Source organism: Peromyscus californicus, unplaced genomic scaffold (assembly GCF_007827085.1).
Source record: "Peromyscus californicus insignis strain IS unplaced genomic scaffold, ASM782708v3 Scaffold_17__1_contigs__length_78620276, whole genome shotgun sequence".
Classification (NCBI taxonomy): Eukaryota; Metazoa; Chordata; class Mammalia; order Rodentia; family Cricetidae; genus Peromyscus; species Peromyscus californicus.
In genome coordinates this window covers 36,418,693-36,442,036 of record NW_026294469.1, presented here as the reverse complement: position 1 = coordinate 36,442,036, position 23,344 = coordinate 36,418,693, and the positions used below count along the sequence as shown (strand labels likewise).

The window sequence follows — 23,344 nt, the reverse complement described above, 5'->3', positions numbered from 1 at the left end:
TTTGGGCTGGAGAGATGGCTCAGAGGTTAAGAGCACTGGCTGTTCTTCCAGAGGTCCTGAGTTCAATTCCCAGCAACCACATGGTGGCTCACAACCATCTACAATGAGATCTGGTGCCCTCTTCTGGTCTGCAGACTGAACACTCACTGTATACATGATAAATCAATAAAATCTTTAAAAAAATTTTTTTTAAAAAATTAACCCATTTCTATTAATTTGTGTTTTGCCACGTGTTCTGTGGCTTTACCCGTCTGCTGGCATGTTGTTCCTTGGACGACAGGCTGGCGTCTCTCTCCAGACTCTGCCTTTCTCTTTCCTGTCTTTCTCCTTGGATTTCCCGCCTGCCTCTAAACTGCCTTGCCATAGGCCAAAGCTGCTTATTAATTAACCAATAGGAACAACATATATTCACGGGGTACAGAAAGACATCCCCCAGCAATCATAATCATCACCACCACCATTATCATTTTAAAGCAAACCTAAATCCATTTGTGTAATGTGACAGTGCTTTTGGCCATATTCAGTTTTCCTTATCCAACACCATCACTATCACTATGTAGCCTTTGCTGGCCTGAAACTTGCAATATAGACCAGACTGGCCTCAGTCTCATAAAGATCGCCCTAGTGCTGGGATTTAAGGGGTGTGCCACCACACCACTCAATCGCCTCTTTTTTAAGTGCGGATAAAAAGATGTTTAATGTTAGGTATGACTGACAGCAATTACTTCCTTCTTGACTTTCTATTTTGCTGGTAGTAGCTTTGGTAACCGTGTTAACTTCGTTGTCAGGAGTAGATAAAATGAAATATCATCTTTTCATACTCAAGGGACTCTGGACTAGCTACATCTCTCTCCGTTCTTATTTTATTGCCCATCAAAAAATTGAATAAAACGTCTCCTAATGCAATAATAAGGTCACAGATTTAATAATACCGAACTTGGGAATACAAAATTTACTTTTCTCAAAATAACAGTTTTTTTGTCCTGTGATGGGCTTTATACCCACTCAGCTGTACCCCCAGCAATGTGATGAGTTCAGGGATTCCAGAGAAGGCGGAGGTGCTGTGTTACTTTAAACATCCCAGCATCTTACATCTCGTGAGCCTGTGTGTTTTGAGGATGATGAAGACAAACACCACACATCAGTGTGCTCAGTTACTAGGGTGCCTATCTGCCATAGGCCTTTAAAATGGAAACAACTCTAGTGCAATCTACAAGAACCATTTTCTTCAAGGACACCAACTCCTGCTTCCTATGAAGCAAAGCAAGTGGACCTAAGCCATTACAGAATGATTTAAAGCATAGCACAGACAGCGTTCCTCTGGTGTGTTACATATGCTTTGGTTTGTAGTTTGTTATTACCACATCTGGAGGAGTCCATGAATTACAAATCCCCCCAAGACAGGAATTGTCTATAGCACTAGTTGGTCCATTTCTTTACACATCAGCATTTGTGAGCCCTTGGCAAGTTCACCATCGAGTGTTGTGGACGTATTAGTAAACAAATACCGTCTATTTGATGGCTATGGTAGAGCATGCTCAGGCGCCGTGGAAAAATGAAGGGAGAAACAAATGATCAGCTGCCAGTGGGAATCAGGAGACCTCACAGAAGAGATGAAGTTTGGGGGAAGTCTTCAGGGAATGGTAGGAATCCCAAAGTTAGAAGCAAAAACAGGGTTGAGAACTGGGCGGGCTGTGGAGGGGATGTGAATGGTAAGAATCATCAGTATTAAGATAAACTCAGACGCTAACTAAGGGAAGAAGGGTAGTGCAAGATTCCAACGAAAACAAAGAAAGCCAATGGAGAGCCCAGAAGAGCCATCCTCCCGAATCCTTTGCTCACCTGTTCAATTCAAGTGAATTGGAGTCTGGAACATGCTGTTAAGCCCAGGTATTGGGCAGGAGAGCCCCAGTGTGGTGTGGAGGCTGAGCAGCTCACCCCACTGCTCTGTGAGAAGACTGCACAGAGTCCTGTATTCTGCTCCCATCCTGCTTCTCGGATCATCCACCCTGCTCTTTGTGAAGGTCATAGTACATCAGTAGCGCTGTGCTCATAAATAGACAATCCATGCTTAGATTAAATTGTTGGAAAGAATTGAAAATAGAAAGCTCTTTGCTCTGAGGTGTTCCTAGTATGGCTGGCGAAAGAGCCGTGGGGCCAAGTAAATCAGGACCCACCCTAGTGGCTGCAGATGGCTCCTGTCCTTTTGCATCGACCTGACACTGAAAAATGGGCCCAACGAAACGCCACCTTCCTTATCCCGAAGGAATTCTTCAAATGTCCCCCAAGGTTTACAGTCAACAAGATAGGGCCAACTCCAGCTCAAGGAACAAAAGGCTGTGGTTATAAAGTTTAGGATCCAGGAAAAAATTAAAACTGTAGTGATGAAACAGTTTCGGGCGGGGTGGGGATGGGGAATGATGGTGTGTGGATGTGAGAGGCACCTACACAAAATTCAAAATGATGAATGGCACCGATACTTGAGTTTTCCAAACGCCAACTCCAAGGACACCGAGGGAAGATACAAGCATACATTACACATTTTAAAAAACGAGTTGGAGGCATTTCATCCTAATGATGGCCAAAGGGAAGGGAAGTACCATTAACACATTTCAAATCCAAGAAACCTGAAGTTTAGAGATTAAACAGCCCAGGCATGACCATTCTGGCCACTAATGGGAGGAATCTGCCAGTCACTAGACTATTACTACCTGAATGCAGAGACTTCTTCAGGGGTGAACTCCAATATCTATAGCATGCTCACACAGTAGGTGCCCCAAATACTTTTCTTAACCCGGAATTCAGAGTCCATGTCTACGGAATGCGGAGGGGCCAGTTAGTCACAGACGATGAACTCTTGTACCTGCTCTCAGGATAAAGAATTAAAGGCATGGAAGACAGCTGTTCAAGTGGACTAAAGAACAAAGAACAGTGAAGACAAGTGAGATAAGGAAGAAGCAGACTCGGAGATAGTTTTACCTAGATCTTTACCCAAAATATATTTCTTATAATAGTGGAAAATTATTTTTTTTCTTGTCAGTAAAAAAATGGCTGAGACAGCATGCAGAGCACCAGACTTCTGGTGAACAGCTTCTGAAAGTTGTGTGGGTGGGTGTAGGTACCATGTGACACTGTGTGACCTTGCCCAGATCCTGTAGGAGGGAAGCCGTGAACACCATTAGTTCTACAGAAAGTCTTTAACCCTGGCTGGGGCATTTGCTGGTGGGAGCTCTGTAATTACTGGTAGGACTTTGGTGGTGCCTGCTCAAGACTTCAAGGTTTGACAGCTGCCCTCCTGATATTTATGTGTTTCTTGCTAGGAGCTCAAGATTCACCACTCCGGGCTTGTAATGAGGAAAAGAACACAATACAAATAACATGAAAAGGACTCGGAGTCAGATATCGCCAGAGAGACAAATCACATATTCTAGCTGCTTTAATTGGAAAACAGCTCTTTCATGGGGTTCCTTTCCCTTCAGCTGAGATAATTAAGCCAGGGCAGACACTGGTGACCAGCGCCTGATGATATATACTTAGTTACTAACAACGCAACAATCAGCAATCAAAATTTATATTTCCCAGGTTACGGGAGCATGATTGGAGAGAAAGGCAGTTTTGATAAGGCTGGGAGATGGGCTTCCGAAGGCGATATTCACATGACCTCCACTCCTCGAATCTGGGTGGGTTAATTAGGTCTGCTTTCTTTCAAGCCTGTCAGCAGAGAAAGCACACCTATTGTCTGTGTTTACATTAGGAATACTTTGCAGGCCCCACGCTGGACGAAAAGTTTCTGTGTGGCTCCCTGTAATTTTTAATGGATTAAATTATATTGGTAAGTGGATTGGTGCGAGGGTAGGTGGGCGCAAAACAAACTTAGATGTTTTTAAAGCCTCTCCATGAAGCTGGCCTAAGCACAGGGTTTTGACTCAGGATTAATTATCCCTGCCTGTGGCTGAAAGCTTGGCAATGGAAGGGATTAGGATTAGAGTTTGGAAACCCTTTGTGTATGTGTTAGAAGTTCCCAAACTGGATCTGTTGACTAGCAGAAGCCCCCCCCCGGGATCTACTAAAATTTCTAAAGCCCAGGTCGCACAGCCAGGCCAATTAAGTTGCCATCTCTAGGTGTGGTACACAGATACCTTTACTGTTTGAAGTTCTCCTGGAATCTCTGATGCACAGGCCAGTTTGAAAGGCAGAGGTTTAAACCGACAGTGTTACAGGTATTCGGTTATGGACATCGTAGTCTATCTAGCAGTATAAGGGAAAGAGAAAGGCCACATCTCAGGGACATCACTAGCTTCCAAGTTTCAGGTTGGAGTTAAAACTGGAGTAAGAAACTGTTCCCTATCCCAGTGAGAGACCCTGAACTCCATGACCCACTGCATGAGAGAAGCAACTTCAGAGGTGATGGAATGGTCTTGGCCGTAAAGAGCAGGGACGCCAAGAAAAGGGGAATTAAGTCTGGATGCTTCCTAGTGTCCAGTTCAATGTTTGTGAATGGGACAAGTGAAAAACAGGCAAGCTGTCCTCTTGCTCCTCACGTTCAGACAGGTGAGGGCTAGCATGGAGGACAGTCTTGGCGATCATATCCCCACACCGTGGGTACCTCTCCACATTGCTGTGGTGAGCTCAGTAGCCCTGGTCCACTCTACAAAGACTATCCCAGCTTCCATCAGCATCCATTCAGCTTCTAAGCAGCAGTCATCCTTCGGGTGTATTTCCAAGGATGGATTGGACCTTTGCTTTTCTTGGCACAGGAGATGAGGGAGAAAAAGGTCGTGGGGTCAGGCACAGGAGATGAGGGAGAAAAAGGTCGTGGGGTCAGATATCATGAGATGCTCATGTGTGCAAAAACAGACATTCGGGAAGAGGAGAGGGGAAACCCCACCTAAAGCAGTACTGCTTTATTTTGGGGAAAAAGAGAGAGCGAGCATTTGCCTTGAGCTTACTGATTCTTTACCTTGGATTCCATTGTGCTCTGCCTTCCTGAATTGGCCACATTTGTGTAGGAAGACTTGATATTAGGCAGCCATTCATGTAGCATACAAGAGACTGAACACACCGTGAAAAGATTCTGGGGGTGGAGAGTTGGCAGATGTTATTGGGCTAAAATTCAGGTTTGTCTCTGGAGGGGAAGTTGTGGGGATTTTTGTTTTGTTTTGTTTTATATACATAAGAGCTAGGTTTGCCCCCCCTCAAAAATGTGAGAATCTACCCTCCCAATAAAACCCATAAAAGAATGCGATATATAAAAAGTTTATTTAATTCTCCCTATGACCCTTTGTCCTCCTCCCTCAGAGACACTGTTACTAGATGCTTACATATTGGAACAAATATGCACAACACGTTTTAAAAAAAATCAGTCAGTCTTGGCTTGCATTTCAATCTTCATTAACAAAAATAGCCCCTTTTACAGTCATTGTAGGATTTCATACACTGAAATTAAAAAATATTCAGAGATACTGAAACCAAACCAACAGTTAACAATGTGTATGATTTTTGTCAAGCAAGCGATTCTGAATGGGGATTTTACACACATATTTCATACTTTTAAAATAATCAACTAATCTAAATTTATATTAGCACAATAAAGAAGTCTTTGTTATAGCTTATTTTCTCCCCAGCCAGAGATGATTTTTTTTTCTTTTCCCTGCCCGCCCCCCCCCCCCCCCCCCCTTGCCCAGCTTCTCAGCCTTTCCTATATACTCTAACTGAGGTCCATGTGTGAGGCCCATGCCTGAGGGTGTGTAGTACATTCTGGTTAGGGTGTCTCTTAGACCTTCTGCAGAAGGACTGGGTAGAGATCTGCCCATCCTCCCCAAATAAAACGTCCTGAAACTGCAGACAAAGAAGAGCTGCTGTATACTGTTCCACACACTCGTGTGCTCAAGGATGGAAGCAGGCAGGCAGAGCTGCTCTTCCCACCCACATGGGGAGAGAGAAACACCTAACCCCACGGTCTACTGAGACAGTCTGAGAGGACAGCATGAATGAGAGTTCAGAGGCCCTGGAGCTCCAGCCAGCAACATCTGGATGTCTTCTCTCCAGCTGGCTGGCCCAGCTGTTCTGATGTCAGGAGAAAGTTATGAGTCACTGGGAAGGGATTTGAGACAAGAGTGAAGTTAAATCAGCTCATGGGGGTCTGTTTGTCATTGACAATTGAGTCTCAGCATCAAGCCAGTGGCTGACATTCCTAGAAGGCCACACACCAGCCACCCTCCCAGGACTTAGCTACCTCGAGTGAAATGAAGCGGGAGTATATGGATGCTGTAGGTCCCCACCCTCAGAGACCTCACAGCCCATGTTATGAATTACATTATTGACATCTCTCTCTCTCTCTCTCTCTTTGCAAGTATGTTTTGACTTTTGACCCATAAACCATACATGCTGGCCAGACTGAAAAGCTTAATAAGTAACACGTCTTCAAAGCCTGTGGACTTTGGGTCTTTTTGATTCTAGGCACATTATTTCATCAACAGAGCTAGAGGGGAGCAGCTGCCCAAAGAGCCTTAAGTCCGGAGCAGGATTTTGCTGGACCCTCTGTGGCTTCCTGCTCTAAGGCAGTACTTTCCCAGGATGTGGGAGGAAGGATTGTCAGAGGGTGTGAGAACCCTAGGCAAGCAAGCTCTCCACAGAGACCATAAATGTTGTGTACTTTGGCTCCAAGTCCTCTGTCTGAGTCCCCTGGGATACTATTTCTTCGGTCCTTCTACTCACCTGGCCCCCCTGTACCCCAGTGTAGGCCAACTCCTGTCTGTGTTCCTGGGACTGTGGGAAATCCCTTTTTATGCGCCACAAAAGCCATTCCCTCACGGCTGCTGCTCCTCACTCTTAGTCTTCGTCTCACAGCCGTCGTCAAGTTTCTCTTCAGACAGCTGGAAATACCTAGCCTTGCCTTCAGCAGATCTTCTTTTCTTTATTTTTAACAGGAAGCTTTCAAAAACGGTCCGGAGCAATAGTCATTCATTATCCAGCGAGTATCTTTTAAGCGTTTATGATACTTCAGGCTTTTTTTCTAGAATGAGGGGTGGCCGTGATAATGAGAGCAGATATGCCCACGTGGACCTTATAGTCTTATATATAAGAGAGGGACAGACACTCACAAACGAGAATAGAAATGTGAGAAGACCATCTAGGTTCAAATCTATTGCAAAAACAATTAGGAATGAAATGATTAAAAAGTCCCAAAGGGGCGAGGCTATTTTGGAGGCTGAGGAGGGGCCCTAATCTGAAGACGTGATGTTTTAACCGAATGACAGCAAGCTACTTCTATAAATCCTGGTGCGGTCCTAAATCCTGGTGCGGTTCTTCAAAAGAGAGGGACAGCAAGTCCGCATAAAGTGGCCTCTGAGGAAGGCAAGACAGAGAGAGGGGTTGGAGCCAGTGGAAACTTGTGGAATGGAATGTTAAAAGGCAGGGAGGTAGGTGATCCCGTCTGTGCTCGGGTTGGGGGCTTTGATTTTGTTGTGAATGGCATAAGAAGCCATCAAAGAGCTTTGTACACGGCAGGACATGATGTCATTATCTATGTTGTTGTTTCTCCTTTCTTTTTTTTTTTTAAGACCACTAGTTGTCATATAGGAATTAAATGGAAGGAAGACTAATGAGATAGTTCCTGTAGAAATCCAGATGGTGAGGAGGTTGGGTTAAGGTAAGGAGACTGGAGCTGCAGATAGGGAACCGGACAATAGGGCATGCATTTGGGACCTGCAGCCAACACCTGGATGCTGCCATTCACCATTTTTAACTCCCTTGCAGTACAGCTCCACCTGTTTCTATGCCATCTGCCTTGGTTTTCAGGAGGCCTTCTAAGAACAGAGTGCATGCAGAGCCCATGGCTGGTCTTCCCTACTTCCTTTCCCTCCCAGCAGCGTGTCTGGAGCAAGTGGATGAGCGAATGAGCAAATGCAGTGAACTGCTACCGAAGGCAGTTTCTGTGCTTTATTGAATATTGAGAACGACATCTCCGTTCAGTGTTTACACGCTTGCACAGTGCTTTCTCATGCCTCATGCTTTTTGCCGGTAATTCCCCCAACACTGAGAGAATAATCTATGAGGTACAAAAGTAATGTTCTTTTGGAATGAAATTACTTTCAAAGAGTGGAACTGTCACTGATAACGATTCTCATTACCTTGGAAGGAAAGACATCCCTCTGCCCCTCACTTGCAGCAAGATGGAAATCTCGTCCAAGCTTCCTGTGGCATCTGCTCTCCTCTCTCAGCATTGAAGATCCTGGAGAATGCTTAGCCTTTATTTCATGCCCTGGTACTTCTGGAAAGAGCTGATTAAATCAATGTGTGAAGAACGTACCTGCCTATTCCTGCATCACACTTGAGGATGACTTTTCTCCCCACTCTTTGGCTAGATGAAGACACTGTTAACTAAACAGGAAGAATACTGTTATTCTTAGTCTTTTGGTTATTCAGAGTGAACCTGGGCTAGCTCCTCTCTGAAATAATATTCATGCATGATTCCCCTCCAAGCTCCCATAGCTGTGGGATCCCTTCTGTCTGTCCTGACCCTCCAGTCCTTACCAGGGCAAGGCCAGACAACCCAGATGGACCTTGGCTTCCCGTAGCCGGGGCATCAGAGGCTTTCCAATCCCTTTTTCCATGCCCTATGCCTCTATCTCCTCTCAAAGAAAGGCAAGCCAGTGCTTGATTGGCTCTTCCTGCTGCAAGAGGGGGATGAGCCTGGGCTCCTCTGCTGCCGGGTGTCCCACACTCACTTTCTCTCGGGTTCATCATTTCTCTTTTTTGTGTGACCCTCAGCACATCAATCTGGTCGCTGCCTGTCATATTCAAGCTTTACTGGACAGTTTCACTTTTCCTCTTATTCGGAACTCTCCAGCAGAGGTTCTAATTGCAGTGACTGTCTGTTGTGCTATTAGTTATAAGAATCATGATTGCCCTTTTGATTGAGGGGTTAGTTGGTGATAACCATGGGTTATCTTCTCTCCAGGTAATTTGAACTACAGTAATTAACCTCATGTCCAGGTTATATGATATTAACCATTTGCCTTCATTTTTACTTCATAGTTAAAATTGATTACCATTGTGCCTGATACTCAATGTCCACTTAGAAAGAAAAGAAAGAGATGGTGAGTGGAGAGAGAAAGGAGTATGGTGGCCTGAATAACAATGACCCTCATAGACTCATATATTTGAATACTTGGTCCCCAGTTGGTGGAACTATTTAGGAAGGATTAGGAGGTGTGGCCTTGTTGGAGGAGGTTATGTCACTGGGGGCAGACTTTGAGGTTTCAAAAGGCTGTAGGCCATTCTCAGTCTCTCTCTCTGAGTCCAACTTATAGATCAAGATGTAAGCTCTCAGCTGTTCCTGCTGCCATGACTTTGATCCACCATCCTGGACTCTTAACTCTCTGAAACTCTAAGCCACAAATTAAACACTTCCTTTTGTAAGTTGCCTTGGTCATGGTAGCTTATCACAGCAATAGAAAAACAAAAAAACAAAACAAGAAAAAAAAAGAAAAACAAACAAGCAAACTAAGACAGAAGTTGGTAGCAGAAAGTGGTCTATTACTGTTACAAACATAACTGTGTTTTTTATTGTTGTTTGGGGTTTTTTTTTGTTTGTTTCTTTTGTTTTTTATCTGTTTTGTTTTGTTTGGAGGAGTATGGAAAACTCTGGATTAGAAAAGCTGTTGAGTGCTGTGAGCAGGACTTAACAGGCCACCCTAGGCGCCTGGAAGACAGTGCCGAGAGCCAAGAGGATTCTGGAGGCCCATCTCAAGAGACTCCGAGAAAAGCCAGATTTTTTTTTTTTTTTTTTTTTTGGTTTTTCGAGACAGGGTTTCTCTGTGTAGCTTTGCGCCTTTCCTGGATCTCGCTCTGTAGACCAGGCTGGCCTTGAACTCACAAAGATCCGCATGCCTCTGCCTCCCAAGTGCTGGGATTAAAGGCATGCGCCACCACCGCCCGGCGAAAAGCCAGATTTTTAACAGCAACTGGGATAGAGGCCATTCTTGTGATAGTTTGACAAAGAATGAGGTTTCTTTTTGCCCTTATCCTAAGAATTTGTCTGAAGCTTAGTTGAAAACTAATAGCTAATTTCTTTGGCAGAGGATATTTCAAGACAGTGTAATAGAAAAGTAATCAAGACAGGGAGAGAGCATGTGTGTCTTCCAAGGCCATGTTTGTACGCTGGAAAGATCCCGGGAATCCAAAATTCCAAATTCTCTCTTTTATTTCCTAGTTCAATAACATCTGGTTTTACAAAAATCCAGATGGGGTGGGGTGGGGGAAGAAGAGACATGAAATTTGCAGGTGTTTGAAAATGTAATGCACAAACAAATTGAGAAGCTACTGCTGGCCAGCCACTGCCATCCAAATGCTAGGAGTCTCTGGAAAAGTCCATTGCTCCATTATTCCATAGGGGAAAGAGATCACTAATGACATTATGGACATTGCTTGGGAGCAACTATCACCAACAGTACAGAAAAGCCTGTGACATGTACAAAAGAAGGGGAGCTGGGCACCCTTCCCTGTCCTCGAGGTCAGCTTCGAGAGAAAAGGAATCTCACCCAAGCAGAGGGCTGTCAAGCCTAGGGAAGCAGCCATCTCTGTTGCTGTTAGTTACTGCATTCCCATAGGACTCTTCAAAATCCTCCCTTCCAAGATGAGGTCCACTTTGTGAGTCTCGTTCCATTTGTGGGAACCTTTTCCTGTTGGTGTCTTGCAGGGAGGGAAGCCTGGAAACCTGCTATTAAAATCACAGAATAGAGGAAATTAGGGAAGAGGCAACTCACTGAGCAATTTCTAATCACTAAATTATCCCTGAAGGATAATGTGACATTAGAAAAATAAATCAGTTAAGAGGTTCTTCTTAATTCTGTGAAGATTTCACAAGATGCTATGTGATGATCAGAGTCTCCTCCCTCAGCAACACCACACTGACAGCCCCGTCCTAGGAGCTTTCCCTGTTTACTCTGTTTTCACTCTCGTCCAAGGCCTTCTTGTTTTTTAAGCCTTGGGAAACGTGTGTTTCAGAATTTAAAATTTAGCGGGTGATAGGGACATGGCAAAGGGGACAGATACTCAAATCAGGTCTGTAGCAATATGCAGCAAAATTAAACCGACTCATAGTTTTGCAGTGAAATGTGTAAACATTTACTCTAAAGGCAGTAAACAAATGGCCTCATGCGAGTTTAAGTCAAATTGTGATGCCAAGAGAGAGTAAGGAAAACTTTCTGGCTTTCAGGAGGCTTGTTCTGTTTTGTCTGTAGTTGCCAATAAGAGGCCGTGTGCCCGCGCTCCAGAGCAAGCATGCCACATACGAAGGAGGAGAAGTCGATCTTGTTTTCCTTTAAACTCAGGGAGAGTTTGAGACAGATTTAAAAACAGCTGGCGACACCCAAATGGTTTGTCCAGATGCTGACCACCTCGATGCTCTCTGTCACTGTCCAGTAAACAGGACGGTAACTCTGGATCTGTGTTCTGACCCTTAAGTCACCTATGAAGAGAAGCACATCATTAGGTCATGGAGACATTTAAACAAAGCTCCGACTTCCTGGAACTCACTTTCATGGGCCTTAAGGAAGCATTTATTCAGGATGTTTGGGAATAATTATTGATTTTGAAGGTAGGACTTCTTATTTAAAAAAAAAATTATGTGAACATTTTAAGGAGTGGTATGACCGGAGTTGACTCCAATTTGGGCAGCTAGCAAATGCTTTTCCCTCCACCCCAAAGCAAATTGATTACTGCCTTTGGGAAAGTCCTTGGCTACTTGGCTCTCAGTAAATAAAGCCAACCTCGTGAGTCACTCACTGTTTTACGTGTAAAGCACATGGACGCAGCCAATGGAAATGGTATTAACTTAGGCAAACTTGGCAGGATCTACCCGATTCAATAATAGGTTTAAATGCGTGGGCTTGCAATTTCGCCCAGATCGTTAGCACATGAAGCAGACTTTGAGAAAAAAGTTACTGCAGTATCTATCCAAAGGAATGTAAGGAAACTGGGGGAACGGTGCTTCAGTGTCGTTTGTTAGGTTTGTGGGAGTGTGTAGACATACCCAGACATGAAAAGATTCTGTGAGCGTCGAGACATTTACTGAGGAGGACGCTCTATTAGGGAGCAGTCCCTGTAATGATATTATGTCTCTTTTTTGTACAATCAGAAGCCATTAGTCAATTATAAGTTCTATTTTTGGCTTTCAACGTGCAGGGAAAGCATCGTTGCAGAGGCAGGGAACGGAAGGCAGGCTGGCATAGGCAGCCAGCACCCGAGGACCTGACCGCACGAGAAATGCTCTGCACTCTTCCTAATCTTGAGACAGTTTTAGCCAAGACAGACATTTATAAGCAAGAAAACAATAGGGGTTTATAGAATTTCAAAGCTTCAGTCATTCATGATTGGTAGCGTCATTTGTGGCACGGGGTGTGTGGGGGTGTTTCTCGGGTTGTTTGGATTTCTTCTGAGCCATGTTTGAAGTGGGGGGAAGAACACCTCCCCACAGGGTAGGAACCCTGCAGACCAGGGAGAGGAAGGGTCGGAAGGTTAGAATTGTGGCCTGGGGTTTCTGTTCTCTATTAACTGTACTGAGAGAAAACAGGATAGATTAGTAGAACATAGTGATTGCTTTATTTTAGTTTACATCCTTCCTACATGCTAACACAGACCATGAAAAGCTCCAGTCACCAAGTTTCTATAGTTTTCTCCTCAAGTCATTCTACATATAACCTTCTAAGCAGCTGGGGAAAGTGCCTTAGACCTAATGTGTTTCATTTTTACTGAAATTTAAAAAAAAAATGTACAGAAAATTAGGGAGACTGATATAAAATGACCTACACGCTCAGCTCAGCTCTGGCCACTCCTAATGACATCTTGAGTTTGTACCTTAAAGCAGCCCTCTCCCTTTCTTCTGTCTGTCACATCCTTAGAAGAAAGTCATCGGACACAGTCTTCATTTTGAGTTACAATACTTTAAGTATGTGGTGTAATGAAAAAGAAATCCAACCATTACATTGGACAAATGTTTGACTTTCCTTAAGCAAATTTTCCTCTGGTACAAATTAGACCCAAGCATGTGTCTCAAAGTCCAATCAGCATGGAGTTGTCTTCTTGCTGCCTTGCCGTGGTCCTTAGGTCTGAACTGCCTGACTTGTGGAGCAATAAGGCTCACAAAGCCTGCCTGGGCGCTCTCCCCTCAAGCTTCTTCGGTCTTCTCCCTCCACTTAACCTCTGCAACACCCAAGCCCAAGGTAAAACCTTAACTCCTTTTGAAAAGTTATGGTTGCGTTGGTGTTCTATTTTGATGCAGTGCCAAGAGCTGTCGGAGCCATCCTTGACACGGCAGAGGACCAGGGCGTATTCACGGGCTTCCCATCCCCACGTCAGCATCTCTGCACAGTGCCTGGCTCCTAGTAGAAAACAGAGTCAGTGAGATGAAAATCAAATGAACATCAGGCAACAAGCCAAGGAGAAATGAATGAATTTTGGCTCCTTTTCAGAAGGCAGTATCGTGTTGGGAGAGCTCCACGGAGGAGCAGGAGCCCTCCACCGCTGTCTGGCTTTGCCGCTTTCCTTAAGGTCCACATTTGGCAACTGACCCCACTTCTTGGGGTCTCCGTTTTCTTAACAGTGGGATGAAAGGAGTGTTTGTTTCTGCAGCTGGAGCAGATATTTGAGTTCAGCAATATATTTTAAAGTTTAAAAGAGACGGGGATGGCAAAAGGCTGGGTATGCCATGGGCACACAGGGTTGGGCCTTGCTGTTTTCTGCGATCAAGATCTCTCGCCTCAATGTTTTCAGGCCTGTGGAGATCAGGACCACGTGACAAAGACCAAATGAGCCCTTAGATTCTATCTGAGGCATCTAAGCGAAGTCCCTTGAAGGCTCAGGGTGTGTGTTTGGGGGAGGAGCAAGGGGAAAAGCAAGGACATAAGAGAGAAGCCACAACATGCCCTCTTCCCGCTGCAAGATGGTAGACACATACCAGCCTTTATGCAAAACAATATGAATAAAATTCTTCTAGAAGTACTTCTGAATTCACAGCTGCTTTTCTGTGTCTTTGTGCCTGGTGGTTTCAGACCTGAAGTGGATCATCTATTACATACAGTCGATATTTATTACAATCCTCCATTGAATGCCATCATTGGTCTCCAAAAATGTGTTGAAGTTAGGTCTGTGGCATTTCCCTTTCCTCTAAACTGGGGGCTTTTTATGTCTCTGTTAATGGCCAAGAAGAAGAGAAATGACACTGTATTAAGAGGCTGATGCTTTATTGAGAGTCTAGAGTTATTGCTCTCCTTTTTCCGTAAACCATATCTCTTAATGCAGACATCACCGAGCAGGTGAGTCTAGCTTACAGTCCCCCTGAAGCCTGCATACTGTGGCCATTTCTACCACAATCAATGGGCCCAAGTTGTTTCTAATTTCATTCGGGAAGTGTTCTTTCCCCCTGCTCCACATCCTGTGGACAGGAGCATCTTTCTCATGCTGCAGTCCTTGAAGCAGGACTGTCCAGGTCAGTGAAGGACACCTACTACTCAAACGCTCATTAATTCCTTACGTTTTCTTCGAGTGTGAGAATAATCAGCAGTTTCAGTCTCTGACAGCTCTCCCGCCCTCAGTGAGCTGGGTTTTCTGCACAAACACCTGCTTCCCCACCTCTCTGTGGGTGAAGGTTCCGCCCTGGCTTGAGATGTATCCAATCTGTGCAGGCAGCCTCCTTCTTGCGCTTAACAAATGACACTACTTTCAATGAAACATTTGACTTTAAAACATCCCCGTCAAGGGAGGCAGGAAGGAGGGACCCTGAATGGTCCCACTTAACACAGTGGTGTCCCCACATAATCAATTCCTCCTAAATCAGTGGTTGAGAAGTATTTGCATCTTCCCATCACTGCAGGCCTGCGATCACAGGCCTGTGAGGTGGAGTGAGCCTGAGTGCCTACAGGTTTTGAGAGTGACTGTGTACTCAGTTTATGGATTTTTATGACTGCAGCCATTAGGGACTTTCAGCTACTCTAGCTATGTAAGCAAAGACGCATCAACCAGTATTCAGTTATTATCTTAAGTGAAGTTTCTACTTATGCCTTCCCTAAACCCTTTCCTCTTCCCCCTCCTTGATGTCCCAGGAAGGACATAAATGTTACAGTCACACAGATCTGGGTTTGAGAGCTAGCTTTCCCCTTTGATTATTGTGCTCTTACCTTTTCCTAATGTGCTATAACCATGGACTGTGTGCTGTCTAGAAAAGTGACAGTCTCCTGCTTGGGCCTCAGTTTCCTTATACGGACATGATAAGGCCTGTCTGTCAGGATTGCCGTAATTATGTGATAATGCCCAATTTAAATACCAGCTAAACTCTGAATATGATTAAATGCTGACAGTAGCACTCTCTTTGGCCACATTAGAAGTGTTTATCAGACTTACACTTGACCCTGATGTTGAGATGAGGCAGCATGGCATGCTGGTGGTTACTGGCACTGGTAGGCGAAATGTGCGCACAGCCTTCCACACTGTGCCCATTGGCATCTGTTAGAGCAGTAGTTCCTACCCTTCCTGATGCTGCTACCCATTAATACAGTTCCTCATGTTGTGGTGACCCCGAACCATAAAATCATTCTGGTTGCCACTTCCTAACTGTGATTTTGCTACTGTCATGAATCATAATGTAAACATCTGGTGTTTTCCGATGGTCTTAGGCAACCGACCCCTGTGAAAGGGTTGTTCTCCGCCCCTCCCCCGGAGGGGTTGCGACCCACAGGTTGAGAACTGCTGCAGTAGCGTGATGCTAGGTTTTTTTCCCCACCCCTCCTGTTCATCACACACACACACACACACACACACACACACACACACACACACACACACACACACACACTACCGCACATGGGCATGCAGATTGTCCCGACAGTTCTCTGTCCACACACTGTGTAGGAATGAACAGTCAGGAGGAACTGGAGGAAGAGAGGAGTCCGGGTACCGTGATTGACTTGGAGAGCGGACGGACTTCCCAGGTGCTTGGAACGTTTTCTGCCGGGGTTGTCGTAATCTCAGCGCCTGGCTCTTGTCCCCATCTTAGGGCCTCTCCTTGGTTTGGGCTCTTCCTTGCTCCTCTCTCTCTCTCTTCTCTCCCTGCCCCTGGCTCCCTCCCTGCGCTGTGCCTCCTCATCTCCTTTCTCCTCTCTTCTCTCTTCTTTCCTTCTTCCGCAGCCTCACTGGAATACAGTCTCAACCTTGAGGGCTTTTTGAATCCATGACATTTCCTGTCCTTCCATTTTGCAGGTGGCAAAACTGAGAACCAGCAGCCTGACTGAGTTGCCTAGAGTCACACTACTCACATGTCCTTCCTTCTAATAATGACAGTGTGAATTATTGATTGTCGTCAAGACTTCCTATGATGTCAGTAGACAACGTGGTTTTAAAGGGATTGTTGAAACTTTGTAGCAGTTAACTTTGTTCATGAGGAAAAAGCCACACCCCTACTACCATTATTTCCTCCCTCTATTCAAAGCCACTGCTAGGATTTCCGAGACGTGTTTTTCACATCGTTACTACCTACTATTAAAACCTTCTTCGGGCGTGAACATTCTGGAAGATTCCATTGTGTGTACCCAAACAGACAAAAGTTGTATCTGCACAGTCAGGTCCAAGAGTATTTTTACATATTTCTGACAGCTGGACTTGCAGACAGTGAGTGGAGCAACCCCACGTGGTCTTAGATCAAGCAGCATCCTCTCATTCATGTGTGTAGACACTGGTCCCACAAGACCAACTTGGTAAGGCTGGCGAGCTTTCACCACTTTCGTCCCTGTGATGAACTTGTTAACCACGTGACGATGTGGAGATGGAGGGACATATAAAACAGTTATTCTTTCCTGGCAGAGAGCCCACCTGTAAACCCAGAGATCCATCACTGGCGTATCTGAGTTGTGATGCTGACCGTGTATAAGTGTTAAAAGAAGCTGTGGAGTTGCATAACAGGTTTTTCTGCACTGTTCTTCCTGCCAACGTGAGGGCTTGAGAGTTTTCCCCCTCTGTAATCTTAAGGCAGAAAGAATTAAGATTATAATAAAAAAAAAAGTGGGGCTTTGTCTAGAGCTTGTAGGACATTGGTGCAGGGGTGGATGTGGTTGTGGAAGGGTAGAGGCTCACTAGTCATGTCAAGGAAAAAAATCTTTAAGAGCATATCTTCTATATTTCCCAGTGTTCCCAGGGAAGGCGGCTCTGCCTTCAAGTCCCCTTTCTTCTTGCTCCATGCTGTGAACTCAGGCTGTAATTCTGCCCTTGGTGAGGCTGCTGGTGCTGCTTCTAGCCTTATGTTTTCTCATAAAATGTAACTGCTGATGTGTGTTGTGTTTGTGTTTCAGTTACTCTTTGTTACTGATTGCTCCCCCTTGATGTCATACTAAACAGGGCTCCTGAGAAGCAAATGGGGGACCCCGGAGCTTCTTTCTTTTGTGTTCAGATGCCCCAGATTAGGGAGTACTGGCAGAGAAGGGAATGAATGGACCTGTTGTTAACCGTCCTGTAAATACATGCTATGTCTCTTGGTAATGGATTGCCTTTGCGAACAAGTAGTCATTCAAAGTTTAGTTTTAATCTTCACATCAGAGATAGAGATATAGACCTGTTTAGGCTCTTCTCTCAACTTCTTTCTCTCTTTGATTTTTTTTCTTTTTGAGATAAAGCAAATTAATTAATGTGCACTTTTCAGTTGAAGAAATGATTAAGACCCAGCTGTGTCTGTGAAATTATAACCTACAAGGCACCCGGGACTTGTTAATGCTTTTTTTGGCATGAGGAAAAGAGACATAGGTATCTAATATTAAGTGGTGTTCCACAAAGCATAAGTTAGCAGTTTGTTTGCCAAATTAATTTTCAAAGACATTTAGGTTACTAGGTTTGACATTTCTAAACACAAATCTTAAATGATTGATGGACTACTGTAGAATAGCCTTGTTCAAAAAAAGATAATCTTTGGCAGGCTGCTTCAAAGAATGCTGTTCTAGAAAGATGAAATAATACCCCATTTTACATTAATTTCCCTGATACATCAATGCTTATTTGAATACTCCTGAGAATGATATGATATTTACTGTAGCATGAGGCTGTGTTCACTGTATCCAGCAGCTCCCTGGGACTTTCATTTCTAAGCTGCAGAAGAATCTTTCTATCCATAAAAGCTGCTCTAACAGAATACAGCTGAGCAGAACGGTATCATTGCAAAGCAAATGTACAGAGATGTGAGTCTCTTTAAAAAAAAAAAATCAGCAATGTTGTTCCAAGATGCCAGTTCAGACTCTCTTCACAGAATTGGAAATGGTGTACTTCTTTCTAAAAAGAGAGTTGTGTACCCCTGACAAAGAACTGCAGGCAACTAACAATTGATGAGAGAGAGCGTGAGAATTGTCTTCTCCAGGGATGAGCCCCCTAATATGGAGTGGTCAGCCATAAAATCGTATAATACAAGTGACGCCAATCAGACTCAGCAGGTTGTATTTATACATTAATGCGTGTATATAAATATGTATGTCTAGCAAAGAAAAAAGAGTTCGATGGAGAGTAAGAGGGCCATGGGAGGGGCTCGGGGGAGGAAAGGCAGGGAGGGGAGAATACTATGATTGTATTTTAATTAAAATAGAAAAATAAATTGTAATTTTTATTTAGGTCTAAAGTCACTGTAAAACGACATAGACAAGAGTTGAAAAATCTCAGCTAAGTGAGAGGTTCCATAGGAAATAAGGAAACGGGGTCAGTGTGTGTTTGATGTGTCTGTGTGTGGCGTGCTAGAGGCAGAGGTATGGTGCCATCATCCTGTCCTTGCGTCACAGTGGGATATATATTCTGACTTTTCTAATGAAGCTGGAGTTCCAGATAATCATCAGTTATCAGCATTCTTCATCACATCTCTTTCTGAGAGATTCTTGACTGGCCAAAACAACAACAGAAACAAACAAACAAACAAACAAACAAACAAACAAACAAACCACATGTGGAAAATGGCGTTTTTGACTTCTGTAAAAGTAAAGAAAAAAATTGCTTTCAGTTGTTCATACTGTTTGGAGTCCAGAGTCTCATAATTGTGAGATCGTAGACACAGTGGCCCGTAACGGCCCTAGCCAGAGGAAGTGAGGCTTTTTGCAAAAGTGTGTGGTGCCAGGGTGACGTTGGGTGCAGTGGGTACTGGGTAGTGTCTTTATGTAAAATACTGTAACCCGTGAGTTCACTGTGGACCAAGCAGAACACAGATGCCTGTGGTCTTGAGTTACCTTCAAGACCGTTGCGTTTTATGGAATTGAATGAGGCTGACGTGCAGAAGAAAAACAACCGACCACTAAGCAGCCCTCCTTTGCTTCTTGGCAGGGTGAAGTAGAGAGATAAGTCTCCCCGCTGAACTACTATGAGGCCAGAAGCCTTGCTGCTAAGTCTCACACTGCTGCACAGCGCTGGGGCCGGTTTCCCAGAAGACTCTGAGCCAATCAGTATTTCGCATGGCAACTGTAAGTACCACACTCTCCCTCCCGTTGGCTTTTGGGGGACATTTGAGCCTGCAGCAGCCTAACCAGAAGTAAGAAGGAAGCAGGGGGGAGGCTCTGTAATGGTAAACTGTGCTCCGGACCAAAGTTGGTCACGCACACCTGGCCAGGTGGGTGGAGTCCGATGGATGGGGTGACTGTTAAGAGCTTCATCGAGTCTCTGAAATGTCCCTCAAGTCTCCTGATGACGTTTCACCCCCCACACACGAAAGCATGCTTCTGCCCTCACACCAGCTACAGGGGAATATTGCTGTCATTTGAGGACTGTGAGTGTTATATGTTTCCATCTGTAACTTGTAACGTTATAAAGCATGATAGAAAATAACAGGTGTTTTGAAATACTTAAGAGGAAAAGAAACTTTAAAAAAAAATAAGGCTTACAAGTTTGCTAGTCTCAGGGAAGGACTATCTTTGAATTTATGGAAGATTTATTCCGCTTATAAGTTTATTTCCGTATCCACTTCTGCCAGAGGTAGGTGCTGACATAATTAAAACTTCTGGTGACTCCCTCAAAGAGGACAGCCTTACTTCTGTTTTAGAAAGAACATCCGATTTCCTCTTTTACTGTCTGCCCTCCAAAAGACCATTGTGTTCCAGTAAAGGTAAAGAACATTTTCCCCAAGTACCGCTTTCTATGTAATGATCCCAAAACAAACACTGAGTGAAACATACCAAAAGATGTTCAAGATATTAAGTAGCTACGCCAGTGTTCCGATTCCAGCTGGAATTTCTGAAAAAAAGGAGATAATGTTATATGCAAAGATGAGGAGCCAAGACTGGAATATGTAACAGTGAAAAGACAAAGGGTCAAAGGTCAATGCTCTCACTTCTGAAATAGCCAAGCTCCCCACATTTAGGATTAGGAACCAAATAACCATGTATTTACCTTCATTCAAGATAAGGTTTCTATCTTTGGTGTCCCACTACAATGTGGACCCGAGCCCTAATATGCTGTTGACAATCATTAATGGTCACACAATACCATGATAATAGATGTAGGAGTTACCATAGCAACCCCCATGATGACCAGGTACATGAAATTAAAGAGCCATGGAAGGAAAAGCTTAAGATAATTGTATACCGGGCTTGTTTGGGAGTCAGATATATTACAGCTCTCTAGTAACACACTGCTGTGAGAAAGCCCAGATACCACAAGGTTGAAGTGCAGTCATCCAGGCATGAATCTGTGAATGGCTTCCTCCTCATGGTTACATCCCCATAACTCCCCAGAAAACATGGCCTTTTGAATGTGACTCATCTTTCTTTCTTCTTCTTGGAGGAATGCCAATGCTCTGGAGACTATAGGTTTAGAAACAGAGATGTTGAGATACAGGTATTTCTAAAGGTCAGCTATTATTACACATCACAGACTCAGCCCGAGAGCACCAGAGGAAAGAAATGTGCTCATGCCTCTGCCAGGTCACCTGACTGGCTACGCTCACTTTGACCCTGGCCTGTCAAAGCCCACTTTTCTGTGAGATTAGCCAATGGCTTAGCTCCAGAGTGGACTCCCACAGTTCCTAGAATGCCAACCAACCTAGCAGGGCCTGCCCTCAATGGTAGATTATTCCACCCGGGCGCCTGTGGAGACTGTATTTTTCTTCTGGCTCCTGGATGAAGGCTCTCGCCTCCAGACCACATTGCCTTTGTGGTGATTGATGGGGAAGGCAGCTTTGAAATAGTTTTGTCCGGAGACAAGATCTTTGGCAGCCTGCCCCCCTCAGGCTTAGCACTCCACAGAAGATGAAAAGAAGACTGAGGAAGAAAAGAGCGCCTCCGTGCAAAGGGTTGACCAGCAAGTTTAGCCCTCAGAAACGGTGACACTTAGAAATGTTAAAACTGGGTTTATTATCATCTGGAACTGAAGTGTAATTCGATCATCCTTAAGGAGCGCTCTCACAGTGTTTCCTGAAATAACAGCTTGGCTAGCGATGGGAAATGGTGGCATGGTCTGAATTAAACATGGTTTTGTTCTGTGGTCCAACCCTCCTCCCCCCTCACACTACCCCGTTGATTCTTGGCTTGATCTGCGTTTCCCTCTCTTACCCCATCTCCTCTTTTCACAGATACAAAACAGTATCCGGTGTTTGTGGGCCACAAGCCAGGACGGAACACCACACAGAGGCACAGGCTGGACATCCAGATGATCATGGTCATGAACAGAACCCTCTACGTTGCAGCTCGGTAAGAGACACTCCTCACGTGCACCTTCAGGGGACCTGAAGGTCCCGGTCCCCACTTCACCAGTGATGCGTCTTTCTAAGAACTCAAGGTTCCTTACTATGCTGTTTAAAGTAAAAGCTCCTTGTGTTTGTCAAGCAATTATTCTTTCAAGATTTTCTCTGTCTGTTTAACCTTTCTGGGATGTCTATGTCTGTTTAAGCTTACGTGGGTTTTTGGAGAAATAATTGCATATTTTCGAGCTTACAGCTCAAATAATCCACTGTGTTTCTTGAACATATAGGTAAATATTTACCCAAGTACATAGTAGAGAAGTCTACCACTTGGTAGTTGTTTGTTAAATCAACTTGGGTGTATCAACATGTATTGTACAGTGTGCACTGATGTGTGTCTATTATGCTTATTTGTATTTTTGCATAAATCTTTGCCATTAGTTGACAGAGTGGTAGTGGTGACCAGAGAAAAGAGAATACTGTGTTTTCTCATTTCATAAGTGTTTTGTATTTAACAGTAATAATAGAAATAATAAGCTATACTCATCCTTTGGAAAATGATATCTGGACACACTGATATCCTAAGGCAGAGTGGAATAATAAGAATGCTACTTGGAAGAGGGCCACGTGGATTCGGACTTTTGTTCTAATCCTGCCCTTGGGTCAGCTGCTCCACAGCTTCTCTGGCTGTATGTGCCCCCTGCCAGGTGAGAGGTTAGGCAAGTGTCTTTAGGAAGTGCTTGGTGATTCCAACAAGATATGGAATTGGAAAGAGAACAATTCATAGGAGATGCCCGGGTCAACCTATTTCTCACGATTCCAACCAGGTTTGGGGTATGTAACTCGTTCAGGGAGAACCATCCTGAGGTGTTCCTCCGCAGACTTACCTGGATCTAAATAGATGAATTATTTCATGATGGGAAGAAGACAGATGATGTTTGTATGTGGCTGTGACCCTAGGACCAGAGTGGCTAAAATAATATTTTAGATGTTGGTTTTAATGTGGTGGCGCAATGTTATTCATTAACGGGCGCTGTTACCATGCGAGAAAAGCCACAAGGCACGACAAAACCCACTGTAAGAGTTTTATTAGGAGAAGGGAGGGACAGGAAAGAATGTGATCAGGGCTGTGGAAGACATGCATAAGGGGGGAGGGGAGAAGAAAAAGAGGGAGGAGTCTGTGATCCGCTTTTTATGGATTTCCCTTGCACGTGTTCATATGGGTTTACAGAGCTACGCCACTCATGCACATAGATTTTGTGATCATGCTGTGCGTAAATTACGCAACCACGCAGCGCACGGATTACATAGGACGTAAAGCCCTGGAATGTATAAGCATCTGAACCGGTGCATGTGCGGTCATGTAGCTGGGGGAGTGGCCAGGAATTCCAACAGCAGATTCCTTGGAAGTCTAGATATGGGTGACAATCTCTGTAATGTAAAGTGAAAAGCCACAAGTGTGATGAAAGTGCCCCTAGCCCAGCACATAGAAGCGACACTAAACACTTAAACAACAGCAACGACAAAATGAAAGCCTTCACCCATGCTACTAGTGCTGGGGTGTCCATAAAAGTAAATGATATAGTCATAACTTCATAAATGTGTGTTCGCTGGATCCCAGAAACAACCTCATGAGAAAGAGCAACTGCCTTCCCCACC

The 23,344-nt window shown here is 44.4% G+C and overlaps 1 protein-coding gene across 3 annotated transcripts in view; it reads left to right on the top strand.

Moving 5' to 3' along the window:
• Positions 1-23,344, top strand: part of Sema6a (semaphorin 6A) — a 126,120-nt gene that overhangs the window by 44,788 nt on the left and 57,988 nt on the right. For all 3 annotated transcript variants that reach the window (XM_052742160.1, XM_052742162.1, XM_052742161.1), the window contains exons 2-3: positions 19,339-19,475; positions 21,578-21,695. In XM_052742160.1, the coding sequence (XP_052598120.1) occupies positions 19,376-19,475; positions 21,578-21,695 (218 nt within the window). In that variant the 5' untranslated portion in view covers positions 19,339-19,375. The remainder of the gene's footprint in view (positions 1-19,338; positions 19,476-21,577; positions 21,696-23,344) is intronic.